Source organism: Dermacentor silvarum, chromosome 8, assembly GCF_013339745.2.
Source record: "Dermacentor silvarum isolate Dsil-2018 chromosome 8, BIME_Dsil_1.4, whole genome shotgun sequence".
Lineage (NCBI taxonomy): Eukaryota > Metazoa > Arthropoda > Arachnida > Ixodida > Ixodidae > Dermacentor > Dermacentor silvarum.
The window spans coordinates 21,055,279-21,073,392 of NC_051161.1; the positions used below are offsets into that span (position 1 = coordinate 21,055,279).

General features: G+C 47.4%; 1 protein-coding gene across 1 annotated transcript; it reads right to left on the reverse strand.

The window, feature by feature from the left end:
- Positions 1-516: 516 nt before the first annotated feature.
- LOC119461985 (neural cell adhesion molecule 1-like) lies at positions 517-1,934 on the reverse strand. The gene is made up of 3 exons (XM_049672377.1): positions 1,847-1,934; positions 1,413-1,694; positions 517-774 (listed from the first exon to the last, which is right to left on the reverse strand). The coding sequence occupies exons 1-3, from the start codon at positions 1,932-1,934 to the stop codon at positions 632-634; spliced, it is 513 nt and encodes a 170-aa protein (XP_049528334.1). The 3' UTR covers positions 517-631.
- Between the last annotated feature and the right edge of the window lie 16,180 nt (positions 1,935-18,114).

Genomic DNA, 18,114 nt, shown 5'->3' on the forward strand with positions numbered 1-18,114 from the left:
AAAACATGCTCAACAGTGTTTTGATGCCAGCATTGGGCTATATCAGTCCATAAAGCAATGCCTCGTACTTTAGAGAAAGAAAATGTACGATGTTGTACATTTTTTAATGGAATAACTGGGCGAGATTCGTATACGATGATTTTTGGTAAGTGCGGCGCCAGGCTAGCATAAATCTAGCGGAACCTTACAACCGTATAAACGATTTTCGAATTGATTTCCCGAGTATGGACGGCTTTGGCAAGAAGGCCTTGCGCAGCCGTATAATATTGTTACCTTATATGTATGTCGGCCATCGGCAAGAGCCAAGAGGAATGTGTCATGTTAATGGAACTGTGTTAATTGTCGCTGCTTGCGCTCGCAATTTCGTTGTTTCGTACCCCGCACGTGCAAGTACAGCGAGTGGCTGACCGATCCGATGGCATTCTGGGCCGTGCAAGTGTACTTTCCGGCGTCCTCAGCTGCTACTTCTTTGATGAGCAGTGTGCCGTTAGGAGAAGCTTGCATCCGAGGGTTGGCAGTAGAAACGGCCACCTCGCCCGCAGTTCCTGCATTTCCGTGTTCCAATCAGGCAAAGGTATTTTTCTTTTCAACCTCATTATACTCGTGCACGTAAAAATGTCTTTTGTGGGTATCATGGATGGTGTGGAGTCATACCTGATGGTCTTGACCAATTCACATTGGGTTTGGGCGAACCTGCGGCATGACAGGTCAGGGTGACGCTGCCGCCTTGGACAACGTTCGTGTCGGACATTGTTTTCTTCAGCACGGGTGGCGCTGCGTAAAGCAAGAGAAACGGGAATGTAATGTCTCTGCGACCTTAATTTTGACAATAATTTTTCTATGCTTCACAGGCTCTCGAAAGTCGTTTACTGCACATTACTCGACTCTGGAACGCACGGAAGCCATCGCTGTATGTTCCTTCCAACGTGAACCTTCATGGGTACATTGACGCCAGGGTCCAAGTCATTGTGTCGTCAAAAACGTAAGCTACCATTGGCAAGCTTCTTTCAGTCTTAGAGAATGTTCAATAAACGGCACACCGGGCGAAAGCAAAGGCGCTGCATGGTTGGTTACGAGACGACTGGCCGAATATTGCGATGGTCGCACAGGCGTCGGCGGTCTCGATACGACACGTCTAGCGTTATTAGAATACAGGAAGAGCAAAGTCATAGCTGCGTCGACCAGAGGTGCCGCACAGCGCTGTTAAATAATGAAACAATCAGATCCACGGATGCAATAATGCTTGCCAAACTCACCGCTAAATTGAGGAACATTATCGTGGTTCACGTGTGCGTTAGGATTCAATTGAATGCAGTTGAAAAAGTCCTGCCCGGTGAGTTTTCGGTCAAGGACATGCTGAAACTGTATCCACAGAATGCGAAAGTAAATATGTACAGTAACGGCAAGCGTACCTTCTACGTCTAGGTAGGCGGAGTAGCTGTCGAAGCCGAATATGTTCTTGACGACGCACGTGTAGTTTCCGGCACTTCTCTCGTCAACGGAGTTGATGAAAGCCACGGAGTACTCAGGCTCCGCTTTCACTTTTACGTTTTCTGATGTCTGCAGTTCCTTGCCTTCTTTCGACCATGAGAAAGAAAACGGAGGCGTTCCTTCACTGACTAAGCAGATGATGCTGATTTTCTCGCCCTTGCTGGCTACTTTTGGAAACGAGAACGGCTTTATCCGCGGCGGGGCTGCAAAAATAAAGCAAAGCGTAAGCACTTGCCTAGCCATCGTGTTGTTATACATGCTCAGCCTTGTATCGAGCACAACGTCGTTGGCGTTGGCCGGTTAAAAAGAGGCGAAGGAAATCATGCATGGTGCGGTAAACAAACTTGGAACTTACTTGAACACTCGATGCAGCTTATGCAGATGTAGAGGAAAACACACAATACGAGCAGCGTGGTTCTAGACGGCAGACGGTGTGCGTTCATCTTGGTTGTACTTCCTTTCCTGTGGGCCTTCGCGGTGGATCGTTGTGAACTTAGCGAAAACAACCTATGTATGGTGGCCTGCTATGACAGCCATGGTCAGTCAGTGGCTTTGGTGCTTACAGTCGCTGCCAGGGGGCTTCCTTCGAGCGTTGATGCGTGGACAAGAGGCGCCACATGTCGTACAAAATGGATATTACGGCATGGGAATTGAAAATGCCTCTATATTTGAAGTTGGCTTATGACAGCGTTTGCAAACAATACCATTTCGTTCTGGTCGTGCGTGCTTGGTGGTTAAAATTACAAACAACCTGTCTGTGTTTGCTTTATGTAGGCAGCTCGGCACCGAAGTACATGGAAAGTTGCCTTGGTTTCATGCAGCGCTGATCACGAGCGCTGGATGGTTCTCCTTGAAAATACAGTTGATATTCGAGAAAACAAAATTAACGGTGCAGAATTGCGATCATATACATATCTATAATCGTGTAGCAAACCTCCACAATTGGCGACAAACAGTACGACAGAAGGCAACACACAGCGTGGTGTTTCTTTCGTCCGGTATGCCTGTTCGTCCGTTGTTTTTGGCGCCGTGCTGCGAATTATGCCTTGCTAACATGCCCAAGTATGTGCCCTTTCATTATTGTTTACGCGTAGATTTACGGGTAGCTGGCCTGCGACTGTGTTCCTTGCTTTCGCGAAATAGCTTTTTCTACGCTTTTATCAGTGCATCGCTTCATACCTCGTACGTGCAAGTAAAGCGAGTGGCTGACGGATCCGATGCCGTTAACGGCTCTGCAAGTGTACTTTCCAGCGTCGTGTTCCGTGACTTGTTCTATGAGCAGTGTTCCGTTGGGAGAGGTCACTACTCGTGGGTTTGTGGCAGGAAGAGCGACCTCGCCGGCAGTGCCTGCGATGAATCATGATTTCATGTCAGTCGGCAGGCGGCTTTGGCTAGGGCTCACATCATCAGCACTTCTGACTCATTAATGGCAGTGCATGTGCGCTCATATTCGTACCTGACGGTCTTGACCAGCTTATTGTGGGCTTCGGTGAGCCGGTGGCGTGGCAGCTCAGGGTGACGCTGCCGCCTTGAACAACGTTTGTGTCGGCCGTTGTTTTCTTGAACACAGGGGGCGCTGAAGAAAAAAAAAATATCGACACATATAGTGCGATTATTGTAGTGTGCGTTGTAACTAAAGTTATTTTCAGTGACGAGCCAGCTCTCATAGATTTGTGTTGTGGACTGCACTGGCTCGCTTTGCCCTCTCTAATGCGTATATAATGGTGGTCCTGTATTACAACGATGAAATAGCTGATTTTTGAGTGATCACGATGTTTTTTTTTTTTTTTTGGCATTATGTCATGTTACGAATTGAATATTTCCTAATGAAATGGAGACCTCGCGTTCGAACGTGTTGAGGTTCGCGCGCTTTCAACTGTTATGTTCGATAGGTTTCAACACTGATCTGTAAATTGGCTACCGCCCAGCAGCAGTATCACTTGAGGCAATCACACAACAGCAAGAGCATCTTACCTTCCACGTCTAGATAGGCTGAGTGGCTGTCGAAACCGAATATATTCTTGACGATGCACGTGTAGTTGCCGGCACTCTTTTCATCAATGGAGTTTATAATCATGAGAGAGTACTCGGTTTCCGCCTTGACTTTTACGTTCTCTGTCGCCTGTACTTCCTTGCCTTCTCTGGACCACGAGAAGGAGAAAGGCGGTGTTCCCTCGCTGACCAAGCAGATGATGCTGATCCTTTCACCTTTGCTCGCCACTTTGGGAAACGAGAATGGCCGTATCCGTGGCGGGGCTGCAAAATACACCGCGATATCGTATGATTTATCATCTCGCTCGGCGTGTTTAAGTTTTGCTTAACATCACGTCGTCGACGTGTTAAACTTCACTTACTTGAACATTCAGAAGAGCGAACGCAGATGTGTAGGAAAACACAGATGAAAAGAAACAGCGTGGATGGCAGAAGATGTGTCCTCGCCGTGCTTTTTTCGCTGTGGGTCTTCGTGATGTGCATGTCGAAGAACGTTGCGAAGAAACAAACTGCGAGCCTATATGCGGCGTATCGCTGTGACAGCCATGGTCACTCAGTTGGATTAGTGCTTGCAGTCGCTGCCAGGGGGCCTTTTACGGGCATTCGCTCGCGGACAAGAGGCGCCACATATCGCGGAAAACTGTTATTACTGACTAAATGTGTAAGGAAGCGTCTGTTTTTAAATTGCGTTGCTGGTTTTCTGGTCAAGTGAAGATGCCACATGAAGTCCAGATGCATTTTCATGTGCAAATTGTCCGCGATCACGTCGGAAGCCTCGCCAGAGCGTGAGACTTTCATGTTTCTGCAAACGAGTTGCACCTGTGTACTTTACGAGAGCAACGCGAGCCGGTCTGTGTACACGCCGCAGATTGCCTGTGTTTGAACGTTGCTGGTTTATTCCGTCTTGCTTCAGCAGCATCTTAATTAAATGTGCTTCCCCCAACGCCTTGATTACGTTTACGACATTTTTTGTCACAACAAAGAAACTGCAGTATCGCTTAGTACAGTAGGTGAATGTTGTGGGACGCCCGTCTCACCGTTCACCGTAACTGTGAATCCGTGTGTAGCGATGGGCGCAATTCCGTTGTCCGCTTCACAAACATATTGACCACCATCTCCAGTGGAAACTTCTTCAATGAGTAAGGTACCGTTATCACTTGAATCTGGCTTTATTACACCTGTAAAAAAAAAATAATGTGGAAGCAATAAAAGATGATCATGTTTTTTTCACTGGAAATGTGTAAACAGGCATGAATGGGACGTTTTGTGCTCCGTCACACTTACTTCCTTGTTTCCTCCAGCTGATTTTCGGTGTTGGGGAACCGTACGCCAAGCATTCAAAAATGGCGCGGTCTCCGATGTTGACCCTGACATCTCCTGGAGTTTTCCTCCACAACGGCGGTGCTGTCGGAGAAAGAATACGGAAAAGAGAGAAAATATAGTGCTTCCGCACATAACTTAGTTAGCAACCTTTATTCGTACCTTGAACATCCAGCACTGCCGTGTAGCTGTCGAACCCTGCCCTGTTCTTCGCTATGCAGGTGTAGTTTCCTGCGTTGGATACTTCAACTGGTTCTATGAGGATCGTCGAAAGGCCTCTTTTCGTTTCCACAAATATATTTTTTGCTGCGCTTACGTCGTTCCCGTCTTTGAGCCAGGATATCGTCACTTGATGATTTCCCGATGTTGTCATGCATACTGCCGAGATGCGAGAACCCGGCTTTACTGAGCCAGGAAACGTGAATGGCTGCAGCTTCGGTACTTCAGTTGTAGCTGAGAAAAAAGAAAAGTAGCGGGGCCGTAATTTTGGGTAACCTGGTTTCGCGCAACGTCATAACTCAGGTTAATATCCAAGGATTCACTTACCGGCGTGCATGCTTGGCCATCCTATTGCCAGTAAGGCAGGAATGATGAACCTTGAAGTCATTTTCGTCGACGCTTCGAGCTATTCCTTTTTCAACGGTAAGTAGAACTTGCTGGGCGCTTTTACATGAGCATGGCCACTTCTATAGTCTGGTGATGGTCACATTCTGACAACTTAAGGACCGGACGTACGTAGGTGTCGATGCATTTTCGTGGCGTCCACAAGCACGCGAAAAAGCAGGAAGAAGAAAAGGAACATTGCTCATGCGCGCTCTAGCGGCGACGTTCGAACTTATCGTGCAATAACAGACTGATCGCGACACACTGTGTGCGCGTGTCAAACTACACTGCTGCCTTGCCGAGAACCGCGATTTTACAGACGCCTATTTTGGAGGCTGTTTGACGAAGTGGTTTGTTAGAACTGTTTGATTCTTGCACTTTGCTAATTATCGTTTGTTGAATGCTGATGCCCAGGTTGCTCTGAGAGTTTGACGAGTTTGGTTACTAAGAGGCCTGTGATAGGCGATGCCAGCAAGTTGGAAGCCGTGCTGCAATACGTTCTCTGTCCGCACGAGTGGCCATTTTTGGTTGAGACCTCTTCTCACCGTTTACGGCGACTTTGACGATGTGTCGTATGCTGGGCGGTACACCATTCTCAGCTTCGCACGCGTACTCTCCACTGTCCCTCAGCGATACTTGTGTGATGATGACAGTGCCGTTGCGATGAACAGTGATCCGGTCGTTATCCATTTGCATGACGGAGGGTTTTTCTGGAGCAGAAGGAAATATACACATTGGTAATACGATAACAATTGAAGACAAGCAGTTTTGGCTGTGAAATCTAGATGCGCCTGGAAAGATTTTATCAGTACTGTTTACTAGACGAATGCTCTGTTATTTTGTAGATGGCCGCACTGGCTTTTACCTGCAACATGCGATATATTTTCGCCGTGTGAGTCTTGAACGGAGAGAAAAAAAAAACCACTTTCGACCTGAACCACAAGACACAGAGCGCACTGTTGTGTTCTTGACTAGTGCTTCGCAGCGTGGAGCGACACAACATCAAGCACAATTCGTGCGGTGACCCTTACATGTCATATTAAGTGTGACTGTTCATAAAAATATTGACGCATCAGAAAACGTACCATGCTTATCTGTGGTCTTTCGGAAAGTTATCGTCGGATGTGGAAAGCCGGTGGTTGAGCACTCAACGAGAAGTGTCCCGCCCAGAACAACTGAGATGTCTCCAGAGACCTTTTTCCATGTTGGTGAAGCTGTCGAGAAGTAATCACGCTAAGTGAGCGCAAAGGGCACAGCGTAAACCAAACTCTCGCTAATCGTCCATTCATTTCATTACATGGATTACACTGAACTACTACCTACATTAGTTCTAATTAGTTTGGTCTACTTACACTCTACTTCCAAGACGGTTGTATAGCTGTCGAAGCCGAACTTGTTCTTCGCAATGCAGGTGTAGTTTCCCACGTGCGAAGGCAAGACCGGCTCCAGGAGGAGTACGGAATAGTCAGGGTCTGCTTTCAGTCGCGTTCCCTGTACGGCGTGTAACGACTGGCCATCCTTCAACCACGAGAACGTCACGGGCTGGACTCCTGATGTTATCAAGCACGTAACGAGGGCTTTCCCGCCAACCGGAATGTTTTTGGAGAAGCTGAACGGCCGTATTTCAGGAACCTCTGAAAGAAAATTTGCTATAAAGTCGCGGCGGGGGCACAGAAATTTCCAAGAATCTGTTGTTAAGCAACAAAATTTTGTCGCTCTCACCTTTGCATTGTGAAACTCCTGGAAGTAGAAGGAAACTGAGAACGGCGATGTTGAGATGCGAGCAAATTTTCACCGTATACGATAGGGCACATGCGAGAGACATAACCTTCGGTTGTTTCGAGCTGCTCATCAGAACATACGACATTTTGGCTTGGTTGTACTAAGCGTTGTGGGCAACGCCAGAATACACACGAACACGCAGATGACACCACTTACGGTACGGTACGGACACGGGGCGCCACATATCGGCAGATGCCGATGTTATTTGCGGAGAGTAGTTTGCGGAGAGTCTCTCTGTGTCGAAGAGTATAATCACTTTTGTAGTACGAGAAGGCGCCATTTTTCCCCCAAAATGATGTTAATACGTCTCTGCAAATTAGATTCGCCCGAGGAATCGCACCAGTTACTTTGACGGTGATAGTCTTCCTCAACCTTGGGGTGATGCCATTGTCAGCTTCGCAGACGTACTGTCCGGAATCTTGTGTTTCCAAATGCAGAATCACCATGGACCCGTTCTTGTTGGTTTCTCGGGGCTGGGACGACTTCTTCGAGGTCGGAGAGTCATCATCTGGATGGAAAAGATTGCAAATGGTGACGCGTACGTTTACGAGAAGAAGCAATAGGCAATGTCTGCTAAGTGAACCTTGAAGCTTGAACCATCGAGTGATTGGCGAAGGCGAGCCTGATGCGGTACACTGGACAACAAGCGTAGTGCCGAGTGTCCCTCCCATGTCTTGAGGTTCACGTAACCAGCTTGGAGGTGCTGGAAGGAAATGTTGGTTTATTTGAGATATAGGATTTTGTGAAGCCTGTGTTCGTGACGTTATATGGTCATAACGCAGATACTTCTGTTCTACGCAACCTATGTCTCCAGAGGGCTTTGCTGCCGTCAAGGATTTAAGAAAATCATTTCCTAAAATGTTTGTTATTTCTGCCTTGGTGCTCTTTTTCTGTAGAAACGCATGAAAGCATGTTTGTGATAGCAGTTCTATTCTGTCCCTGGGAGCTATTTTTGGAAGTCCGATTTCGAATCGCCTTTTAATTAACCATTTACAGTGTTGTGTCGAATGCACTTCACCTTCCTAGCTTCACCTTCCTAGCTTCACCTTCCTAGCTCTATCGCCAGCATTTCGTGCAGAACCAACGGTTCTTTTTGTCCATTTTCATGATACTAATATAGAAACAACAAGGACACACTCAGTAGTCCACGTATTTTTGTGGAAGTAATCTACAGGAAGCACTGATCCAGAACTGCGGCATTAGTTTGGTGCTGAGCCTATGTCTGCAACAAAATTGCTGTGATGTGCATGAGGGCTAAAATTAGCTCTGCTTACCTTCAACGTCTAGAAATGCCGTGAAGCTGTCGAAGCCTGCGCGGTTTTTCGCGATGCAGGTGTAATTTCCGGCGCTCTGCCCATCCACTGGGTTGATGCTGAGCACGGAGAAGTCGCTGTGCGACAAAATGTGCACATTTTTCGAGTTCGACGCGTCCACACCGTTCCGAAGCCAGGTGAAGGTGACCGGCATGTCGCCTTCCGCCAGGAGGCATGTTGTCCTGACGTTGTTTCCAGGCTTCGCGGTTCCAGCGAACGAGAAAGCGATAATCTTGGGAGTGACTGGAAAATTTGTTCAAAAGTTCAAGAGTTACTGTCACGCCACTTACTGACGCGAGCGTGCTACCGCAAATGGCTTACCCTTTATGCTACTCGCTTCGATGCAGGGAATGTAAGCAAGTAGAAGTTGCAGTGCCGCCGTTGCCTTTAGGTAAATCACCATTGCTTGAACAATTCCGCTTGGTAGGCATCCTGCTGACGCTGGAGTGCGTCCTCTGCAGCCGTGTGGCATTGTGACGTCGCGAAACCACTGGTAGATAATCGCGAATGGCGTTTTCAAGTGTCGGCTTGATCGCGTACTAGCGCGTACACAGACATGGTGCGCCACATGTCGTCGACTGCAGGGAACGTTGGAGACGCCCAGGAGGCTTTGCGCGTAAATCAGGCTAGTACGAATTCGCTTTCAGTCGGGCTGTATGGCGGTGTGTATTGCCTGATTGTCGGAGTAATTTCTTGAAAGTGTACGTGCCAATTTCATAGTCTTTCGTGTCGTGTGCCTGATGGCACCATTTTGTATATTGCGACGAACGCAGCGCGTTTGTTTTAGAATATATCTCGAGAGAGCACATATGCAAGAAACGATGTTTACACTTTGTTGGCAGCCGCCTTGCTCTTCAGGATTCATATGGAATACTGAAAACGTTTCGACACAACGGAGCACGGGGGAAGGAACACATCTAAAAGTGAAGTCACTTTCACTCGATTGTTATTCTATGCCGCTCGCTGTTCTCACCGTTTATCTTCAGTTTAATCGCTTTCTTTAGCACAGGGGCCACCCCGTTGTCGACTGTGCATGTGTACTGCCCGCTGTCAGCTTTGTCCAGCTCATGGATGACAAGGGTTCCGTTTGGATACATGGTGGCCCTTGACGGAATCACATCGCTGATAGATTGCTGAAGCCCGTCATCTGCACGACATTTTTTAAGGAAATGTTTGGGCGAATGTTTTATGCACGTAGGACTGAATTGTTGGCGCACTCACAGCTTACCTCGCACAATCTGCCAGCTCATTTTTGGGGAGGGGGAGCCAGAACCAAGGCACTCTATGTGCACGCTGCTTCCGACCACTCCCGCCTTGTCCATTGGCTCTCGCTTCCATTCAGGTGGCGCTGGAAGTAATGTTGCAACAACGTGCGTTGTAAACATTCGCTTCTTACACGACGCTTAAACTGTGATAGAGACAAGCTCTGTAGACTAACACAACTGAAAGTTTCTCGAGCCGCTGAGCCACTCGAGTGTTGCATAACTCAAGTTTCACTAGATCCCTGCGTGTATTTGTTTACCCACTTTCATGATTTTGCAAAACCAATCAGCGCGGTTATATCATTGCATTCACACTAAAACTACGGTAAAGGCATATAACCCAGAAACGATAATGTTTAGTGATGCGAATGCACATTTGTGTGGAGTAGAAGTGCCAAGCAACGCCAGATTTCTTAATTCGCATACTGTGCTGCTACACAATTCACAGAGGTCACCTACATGCTTAAGTGTCTCAATTGCGCTCTGTAATGGGATGGTCTATATAGAGTGCAATGATCACGCGTTTTACCTTCGACCTCCAGAAGCGAGGTGAAGCTGTCGAAACCGGCCTTGTTTTTCACGATGCATGTGAAGTTCCCTGCGCTTGATGCACTCACGGGCGAAATGGTCAACAACGATACTTCCGAGTGCGTGACGATTTTGACGTTTGGCAACGAAGATGCGTCGTGCCCGTTTCGTAGCCAAGAGAACGTCATCGGCCGATCGCCAGCTTCTACAAGACATGAGGTTCTTACGGTCTCCCCAGGCTTTGCTGTCTTGCGGAAGTGAAATGGCTGTATCTTCGGTGCCACTAAAGATAATTGGTGGAGCTCAGTGGTATACTGCCAGGTCTCGTAAACATTCGGATAGTTCACGGCTTACCTTTTCCGGCGTATATTGAGTTCGTGCATACACAAAGGATCGCAAACAGCAGAAGTAACATAGTGGTTCGCGCACTTTGGGTACCAAGTGATACGTATATCAGAACATATCGTGTAGATCCCAGTGAGCCGGTTGCACTAGCGGCAGCGCTTCAGCGTGCATTTAGCGCCATATTGTGTGTGGAGTGAGGTTAGCGCCACAGTCGCGGAACTTTCGTGTGCCTTGTGGACAGGGTGCGCCACTCCGTGTTGATTTTTCGAACCTTTAGTTTTGATAACATGGACAGAAATTGTGACTGTATTCGGATCTGCTGGATTTCTTTTAGACGAATTTGAATGCGTAAACTATGGCGTCGGCGAGTTTTAAGGATTGAGTGCATGTCACTAAAGTACCATCACCTGCTGAATGTGGCCGTGATAGCCAAGACGTGGCTGTATACCATCGTCATAATTATGGCGTCTGGTTTGTTCTCTTGTATCCTTAGCAGGGATGGTCATTCTGTTTTGCAAAAGCATGATATTTTGCTGCGTAAACTGATATATATTGAAAGGTGCAGAACGCTGACGCTGACGCTGAACTTATTGAATCCGCGTGGTTATGTACACGCACAACTTTTGTCAAGTGTTTGCGATCTGTTCGGCGCGTGACGCAAGCTATATATGCCGGAATGATGTAACTCTTCTGTTATCATTATTTTCCTTTTTGCACTTCGTTAGCTGTCGGAGCGGCGCTTCACCTACTTCATCACCAGGATCGGCTGGTTGTGAGCGGTAGATGATGAGAAAGGAATAGAATCGAGTGGTACGAATCGCTGCATTAAAGCGGCCCTTACTTTGACATGCTTGGTAGAACTCCTACGGCGTCTCCAGAAATCCAAAACTTTAGAGCATACACAGAGGTTTCTCCAGCCTTTAATTTGCATGACTCCGGGATTTGCAATCCCGGAGTCAGCTCAGTCAGCTCAGAGTGGTTTAAATTTGACAAAGGCTAAATATCACAGGTAAATTTGTGTGTAAGTGCATGAACGCTAGTAGAACGTCTGCAGCGTCGAAGTTCCTCAGAATATTTTTTAAACATTGCCGTGATTATCTCAGCATAAATTTCATGCTTTAAAATACAATTATTGGTTAACGTGACTGCCGCATCGCGCGGTCCTTATCTCGAACTTCGGTTGCTTTCTGCTTACTGCCATTTCATAGAAAAGCGTTTTCTGCCTACGGAATGCCGTTGCCTTCGCCAACAAATAGTCGTACTTTCCCCGTACGAGCAGCTAGATAGCGCACGTGGCCTTTCTGTCGACATAGAAAGCATAAACAGCTAGTGACCAGCTGGGAAATGTGAGAAAGCGCGCATTAAGCATTCACTACAGCTTCTTTCATCCTGTTGATTTTGTATTTAGGATAAAACAAAAATGATACCATATCTTTGGCATGTACGATAGTAAATTGCCCGTGTCTTACCTTCGACGTCTAGGTATGCCATGAAGCTGTCGAAGCCCGCTTTGTTTTTGACGATGCACGTGAAGTTGCCGGCGCTTGTGGCGTCCACAGGATTCACGTTCAGTACCGAATAGTCAGAATGTGTGTCGACGTGGACGTTCTTGGTCAGAGCGGCATCCACGCCGTTTCGAAGCCACGAGAAAGTCATCGGAGTGTCTCCGGCTTCCACCAGACAAGTCGTTCTCGCATTTTCGCCTGGTTTAATGGTCTTGCGGAAATGGAAGGCCAAGATCTTGGGTGGGACTGAAACAGAGAACGTTACTTCCGTAAACAAGTTGTGGACGGTTCAGAGAAGAGGCGGTTTCGTGCTCTGAGCAGTGCACACGAAACGATGCCAAAGGCGGATGCAATCTCACCTTTGTTGGTGCTCGCCGAAGTTGCAAGTGAAGGAAGAACAGCGAGAAACAGCGCAGCGAGTGAGTGCGCTATTGCGACGACAGTAGTGTTCATTTCCTCAAGCAGCACGAGATTTCTGACGATAGACGATGAAATACTGATGTTCCAGCCAGAGCGCTTGGTTTGTCGCGGCGGTGTGCACGTAAACGCAAAGCCGTAGCCGTGTCGCACACAGTTTACTCCAGCTTCTGCGGTTATGGACACGGCGCGCCACACCGTGTCAGACTTCGGTTCTAAGCAACTCCTCAATTTCCTGTTGTGAAGCTTCGCGCTCACGCGTGCAGGGCATCTATCCTTAACAGTCGACGAAGTTTCTAGAAACAATCGTGGAGCTATGGCTCTGTGGCCACAGCTTACTGGATAGTGAAGCAGAGTTCTGCGGCGAAATACATAATATATAGTTGCTTTTAAATACTTAAGAACTCAAAAAAGGAGACCGACGTAGAGGACAGGACAAGCGCTAGTCCTGTTGCTCTCACCCTTGTCTTCTCGCGCTTTTCTCAAATAAAAATTGTGCACCAACTAGCTCAACAGCAAATAGTACTGATTTGCTGTTATGGCCCTTGCGCCACATATCACCACATATCACCACATATCATCACTGATTGTTTTGAAATATTCTAAATGAATGCACGTAGTTTTGTTTCTATTTCGCGCCTGTATTAATTTCTTACCGCGCACTTTAACTGTGAACGTGTGTGAGATGGGCTTTCCTATTCCGTTATCGGCACTGCACTTGAACTCTCCGCTGTGCAACTCCTGAGCCGACTGCAGAGTAAGGGTCCCGTCCGGTCCCGCGACTGTTCGTGCCTTGTTCAGTACAGCTGTCCACTCTTTGGCTTCTCCTGCAAATGGATTGGTAATGAAAAAGGTATTTTTTTTTCAGCATATTTTTTTTTCTTCTGGGTGAAATGACTAATGTTCATCGGTGAAGCACCTTTTCTAAACATCCACGTAACCTTGGGTGTGGGGGATCCGTGCGCCGTGCAGGACAAGGCGAGTTCTTTGCTCTCTACTACGTCTGTGTTCCCAGGAACAACCTTCCACGTTGGTGGAGCTGCGATAGATGGCGTTTAATATAAGGTCTGTATCACTGATGAGAAGGACAGTATTTACGCCGGCATACCTTCGACTTCCAAGTATGCTGTGTGGCTGTCGAAGCCAGCCTTGTTTTTCACGATGCACGTATAATTTCCAGCGTGCAAGGCTTCCACCGGCTCGATGATCAACACGGAGTAATCACTCTTCTTTTCTTCACGTACATTCTTTACGTCTGCTACAGACGCGCCGTCTTTGAGCCAGGAAAAAGTAAACGGCTGCGTGCCGTCCGCGGCAGTGCACATGACAGAAGTCCTGCCGAGCACTTTGAGCCGGTTCGGAAAGCTGAAAGGCTGAATCTTGGGTGCGCCTGCGAGAGGTTCCAGATGCGTCGTTGTACATGACCGGAGCGCTGTGGTTTACAGGGGCATGCATTAAAGCATGACTTACCTAGAAGGAGCACTTCCCGGGCCTGCACCACGGCGAGTAAACAAGCCAACTTCCAGGCTTCCAGAGAGCGTGGCGGCACGCGATTCACCATGTTTCAAGACTGAGGACACACGCAATGCACCCTGAGGCGTAAGTATTTCGCCGAAACTTCGCAGTGGGCGGAAAGCGGCGCGCAACTTAGAAATGCAGCGTTCAGCGCTTGTGGCGATGGCGGAAGCAAGCAACAAGCCTCTGCGGCTTCTATAATCACATATCTAGCAAAACGTGGACTCGAGGCGCCACATACCGTCGACTTAGGGAAGCACGCTTAGGCTCTGTGTAAACTGTACCGCGTTTGTTGTGGCCTCTAGCGAGTTAGAAACGCTCAATCCACATTGCCAAAAACGAAGTGTAGGCTTTCAGAGTTTAACTTGGAAGTTTAGGCGTAATGAATGAACCATGAATGAGCCACTCTGCATCTCATGACCGTTGAACGTTGCTTGTAGGTGCTCACCGTAAATGGATATGAGGAAATCGTGGCGTGTCTCTGGCTTCACACCGTTGTCCGCCGTGCAACGATACCTGCCGGTTTCGTTTTGCGTCACTCTGGGGATGTCCAAATGTTCTCCTTCGGGTCGCAGCTTTGTCCACGTCTTTATCGACTCTGTGAAGTAAGAAGCTCGGCTAAGTTATCGATCGTCCCAGTGAAACTTTCGTTTTCCTGTTCTGGAGAAAGTTGATTTGTTATTTTTACATCAGGAGATAATTGTGTTTGGCCGCATTTGGCTTTTCAAGCTGATCACAACTTCTTCACAGCCTTCCAGAGTCAGTACGTTCAAGAAAAAATCCAAGTATGCGCAAAAAACAACACTTGTTTGCTGTCACAGAGTTGGAAGCATTCTTACCAACGTATATTTCCCATGTCACTGTTGGCGATGGAGATCCTGTAGCTCGGCAATGAAGCTTCGCCTCACTTCCAAAAGCCATTTTCTGGTCTCCAATGGTCTCAACCCATCTAGGAGGCGCTGTAAAGAGCAAATACTGCAGTATTTATTGTTACATTCGTTGCGTGAACTCTGAGTACATGTTCTGTGATTACGGCGAAAGGTCGAGAGTGCAGGCTTTGTGTGTACCAGGAGCAGCGTTAAATGAAGAAAGAAAGAAAAGCGCACTTTCGCGTTTTGTGCATTTAGTTCCCGAAAAATTATTGTTACGCATAATTTTTGGGAAGTCGGGATTGCGTAATTATTATTATTATTTTTTATCTGCCGCTTGCCTTCGACATCCAGGAGCGTCGTGTACGAGTCGAGACCCGCTCTGTTCTTGACCACGCAGGTGTAGTTTCCGCCACTGTTGACTTCCACCGGTTCGACGAAAAGCATCGAGTATCCCGGCTCGTGCTTGAATCGAACGTTCTTCGTCTCTGCTAGCTCTTTGCCATCCTTCATCCAAATGAATTTCATGGGCGCCGTTCCGGACGTAACCATGCATGTTACCGATGTCTTCTCGCCGGTGCGCCACCGTTTGAGAAAGGAAAATGGGTTGACCCTTGGAGGTTCTGCGTAGTAAATCACATGTTGCTAGTGTTTCGACAAGATTGAAATGCGTGTTTCGCTTCTGTTATGTTACAATAGTGCGGAAACAGATACAGCGGTCCGTACGCTTACCGACAGAAGAAACGGCTGGGACCAGTGACAGCATCGCAGCAAAAATCCATAACAGTGTAGGCTTCATGCTTCCACTTCAAGTGCAAAAGGAAAACATGCCTGGCATCTACGTAGCACTGTGGGCACAGCAGCTCAGCTCCCTTACTGCACCGACGGCGTTATGGCGCTTTCGCACGCTTGGCGTTGGCTGTTTTACTTCTGCTAAACGGACATAGGGCGCCACATATCGTCGAAAAGTTCAGTCTGCTTGCAGTTTACTGTTCCGTGGAAACGCTCGTGAAGCATTGCAGCATGAAATAGCATGTTACAGCAGCATGTTAGAGGCCGTTACATTTACTGCAAAAGGTGATTCACGCTGAAAGAGGGCGAACAAGGAAGTCGACTCCACTAACAGTAAATCATGAGATACTGCATCGTTTAAATACACTAGTGCGGCGCGACAGTAAACGTACATTCCATCTTGCTACTCTGCAGCTTAGTCGATCGGTGTATTGCTCTTTGCTCGCTATCTTCAGTCTTTCTCTTCTTTTCTTCTTTTCTTGTTTCTTTTTTTTTTTTTTTCATTTTGGCCTTGTTGTTTTACTGCCATAGGAGCACCTCTGACTTACTTGACTTATCTGAAATAACCGAGAGGTCGCGTTATTCGATTACGTACATATGATTCTACATCATTCGTGTAGCGTGCACTGAAGCTGGTTTATTGACGTGTGATGCGTATTCATCACGCGTTTGGATATCTATACAAAAATGTATATCCACAGCTTACAGGGCTCTTGCTCTACGGTATGCAGCTGTCCATCTCCCGACTCCTCTGCAGTAGCATCATTAATGCTTTTCACTTTTGACAAGACTAGGTTTTGTCCGAGTTGAAACTATATTTACCATTGTATAAACAAGTTCCGCATTTTGCCTGAATAAACTCAAGCCTTGTGTTGCACTCCATCTGCGCTACATTAAAGAATTCTTGAATGGCGAACTTTCGATTAATAGGCTCAGTTTGAACGAGCCATGTTTTGTTCAACAGCATCTTAAATCTACAAATTTGTAACGAAACATCCATGCACCAGCTACTGAAGCTATCTTGGTTGTAACTCATTCATGACCTCATTGTTCCGCAAGCACAGAAGCTATCGTTCGCATCGGTTAAAAGACGCCGGGAAACAGTACGGAAGTTTAGTTCGCGATTAAAGGCCGCACCATGCGAACGGTTATCATCAGTATTAAATTTTGCGCCTAGACAGCGTCACTTGTATGATCGAGAGCATGAAGTGGCGAGTGTATTTGTTTACGTAGGCTATTCTCACCAGTACAAAACTGAGTATATTGAACGAACTCTTTTTCCGATGGGCCATACCGAAACTGCTCGACCTGCCCCCTGCGAGACTGACGATTACCCGCGCTAAAGGCCAGCCCTTGTGGCCATTCTATGGGACATCGATCGATAGCGGCCATATTTGACGAACGCACTTCGCTCAATATAGGGACTCCGCGTGATCCAGGTTTCGCATGACTCTAGCATGCCGAGGGGTGTTCATCGATTTTTTGCTTCTTCCCAAAGCGCCCCCTGGCCACTCTGGTGTATCGCGGTGAAATTATTTGAACCGCAAAATTGTTTTTTCCCACTTTGCGATTCTCATCTACATTGTTAAGTGACTTTCTCTCGTTTCACTCATATTCAGCACAGTGCGCGGCACAAGTAATCGTTTAGTTCGAATCAGTTGACGAATGCGGGTGAAAGGCGGCGCGAAGTTCGAACTAAGTGTGTTTATCTTGGGAAAACTCACTGTGCTTTTTGGCGGTGTTTGCTTGCGCGTAAAATGCGGATAAATTAGGTTATGGACCCAACATTGCAGGTCGCAAATGCGTGCGTTAGTGGTTTTTCTTGGTCATGGATTCGATGATAGGCCGCAGGAAGTTCCACTTTGGGCATCGGTTTGGGCGTGGCCGCGTTAGCACTGACGACAGCTCCGCCAATCGCCGGGCGTAGTTAACGGTTCTCTCCGCAGCGGCGCTGTTGTCGTGGCGGGAACTCGACGTCGCTTTTGAACAACTGTTAGGTTTCAGCTTCTTGTCTTAAGCGCGCGTTCTCATCACCACACATGGACGACGTCACGTTGGCACGTAATCTTAAAATGCAGGCACATGGTGCGCGTACCGAAGGATCGTAAAGATTAGCTTTACGCAGCACATGTCCCCTTAGGAAACAGTGCATCACGTGGTGGTGCGAGCTTGTTTTCAAGGGACGTGCTTCTTGTATGTTTCCATGTGTGATGCGAAAGGAGCGGCCTGTTTACCGTTTTTTTATTTTTCTTGTCTACAGCCTGCGTTGCCCTTCCGTTTTATTTTCATTCTTTTTCTCATTTATTGTTACTACGATGGAGACTGGCCTCAAGGCATTGTGTATATGAATTCAAGCAGTGTTTGGTGAAATATGTTTCCA

Bases quoted from the DNA above. Each gene is read 5' to 3' on its own strand.
- LOC119461985 (XM_049672377.1), bottom strand. From the start codon at position 1,934: ATGAACGCACACCGTCTGCCGTCTAGAACCACGCTGCTCGTATTGTGT. The intron at 1,695-1,846 runs GTAAGTTCCAAG...TTATTTTTGCAG, and splicing joins AAGCTGCATCGAGTGTTCAA to CCCCGCCGCGGATAAAGCCG. The intron at 775-1,412 runs GTACGCTTGCCG...TGCTTTACGCAG, and splicing joins CGCCTACCTAGACGTAGAAG to CGCCACCCGTGCTGAAGAAA.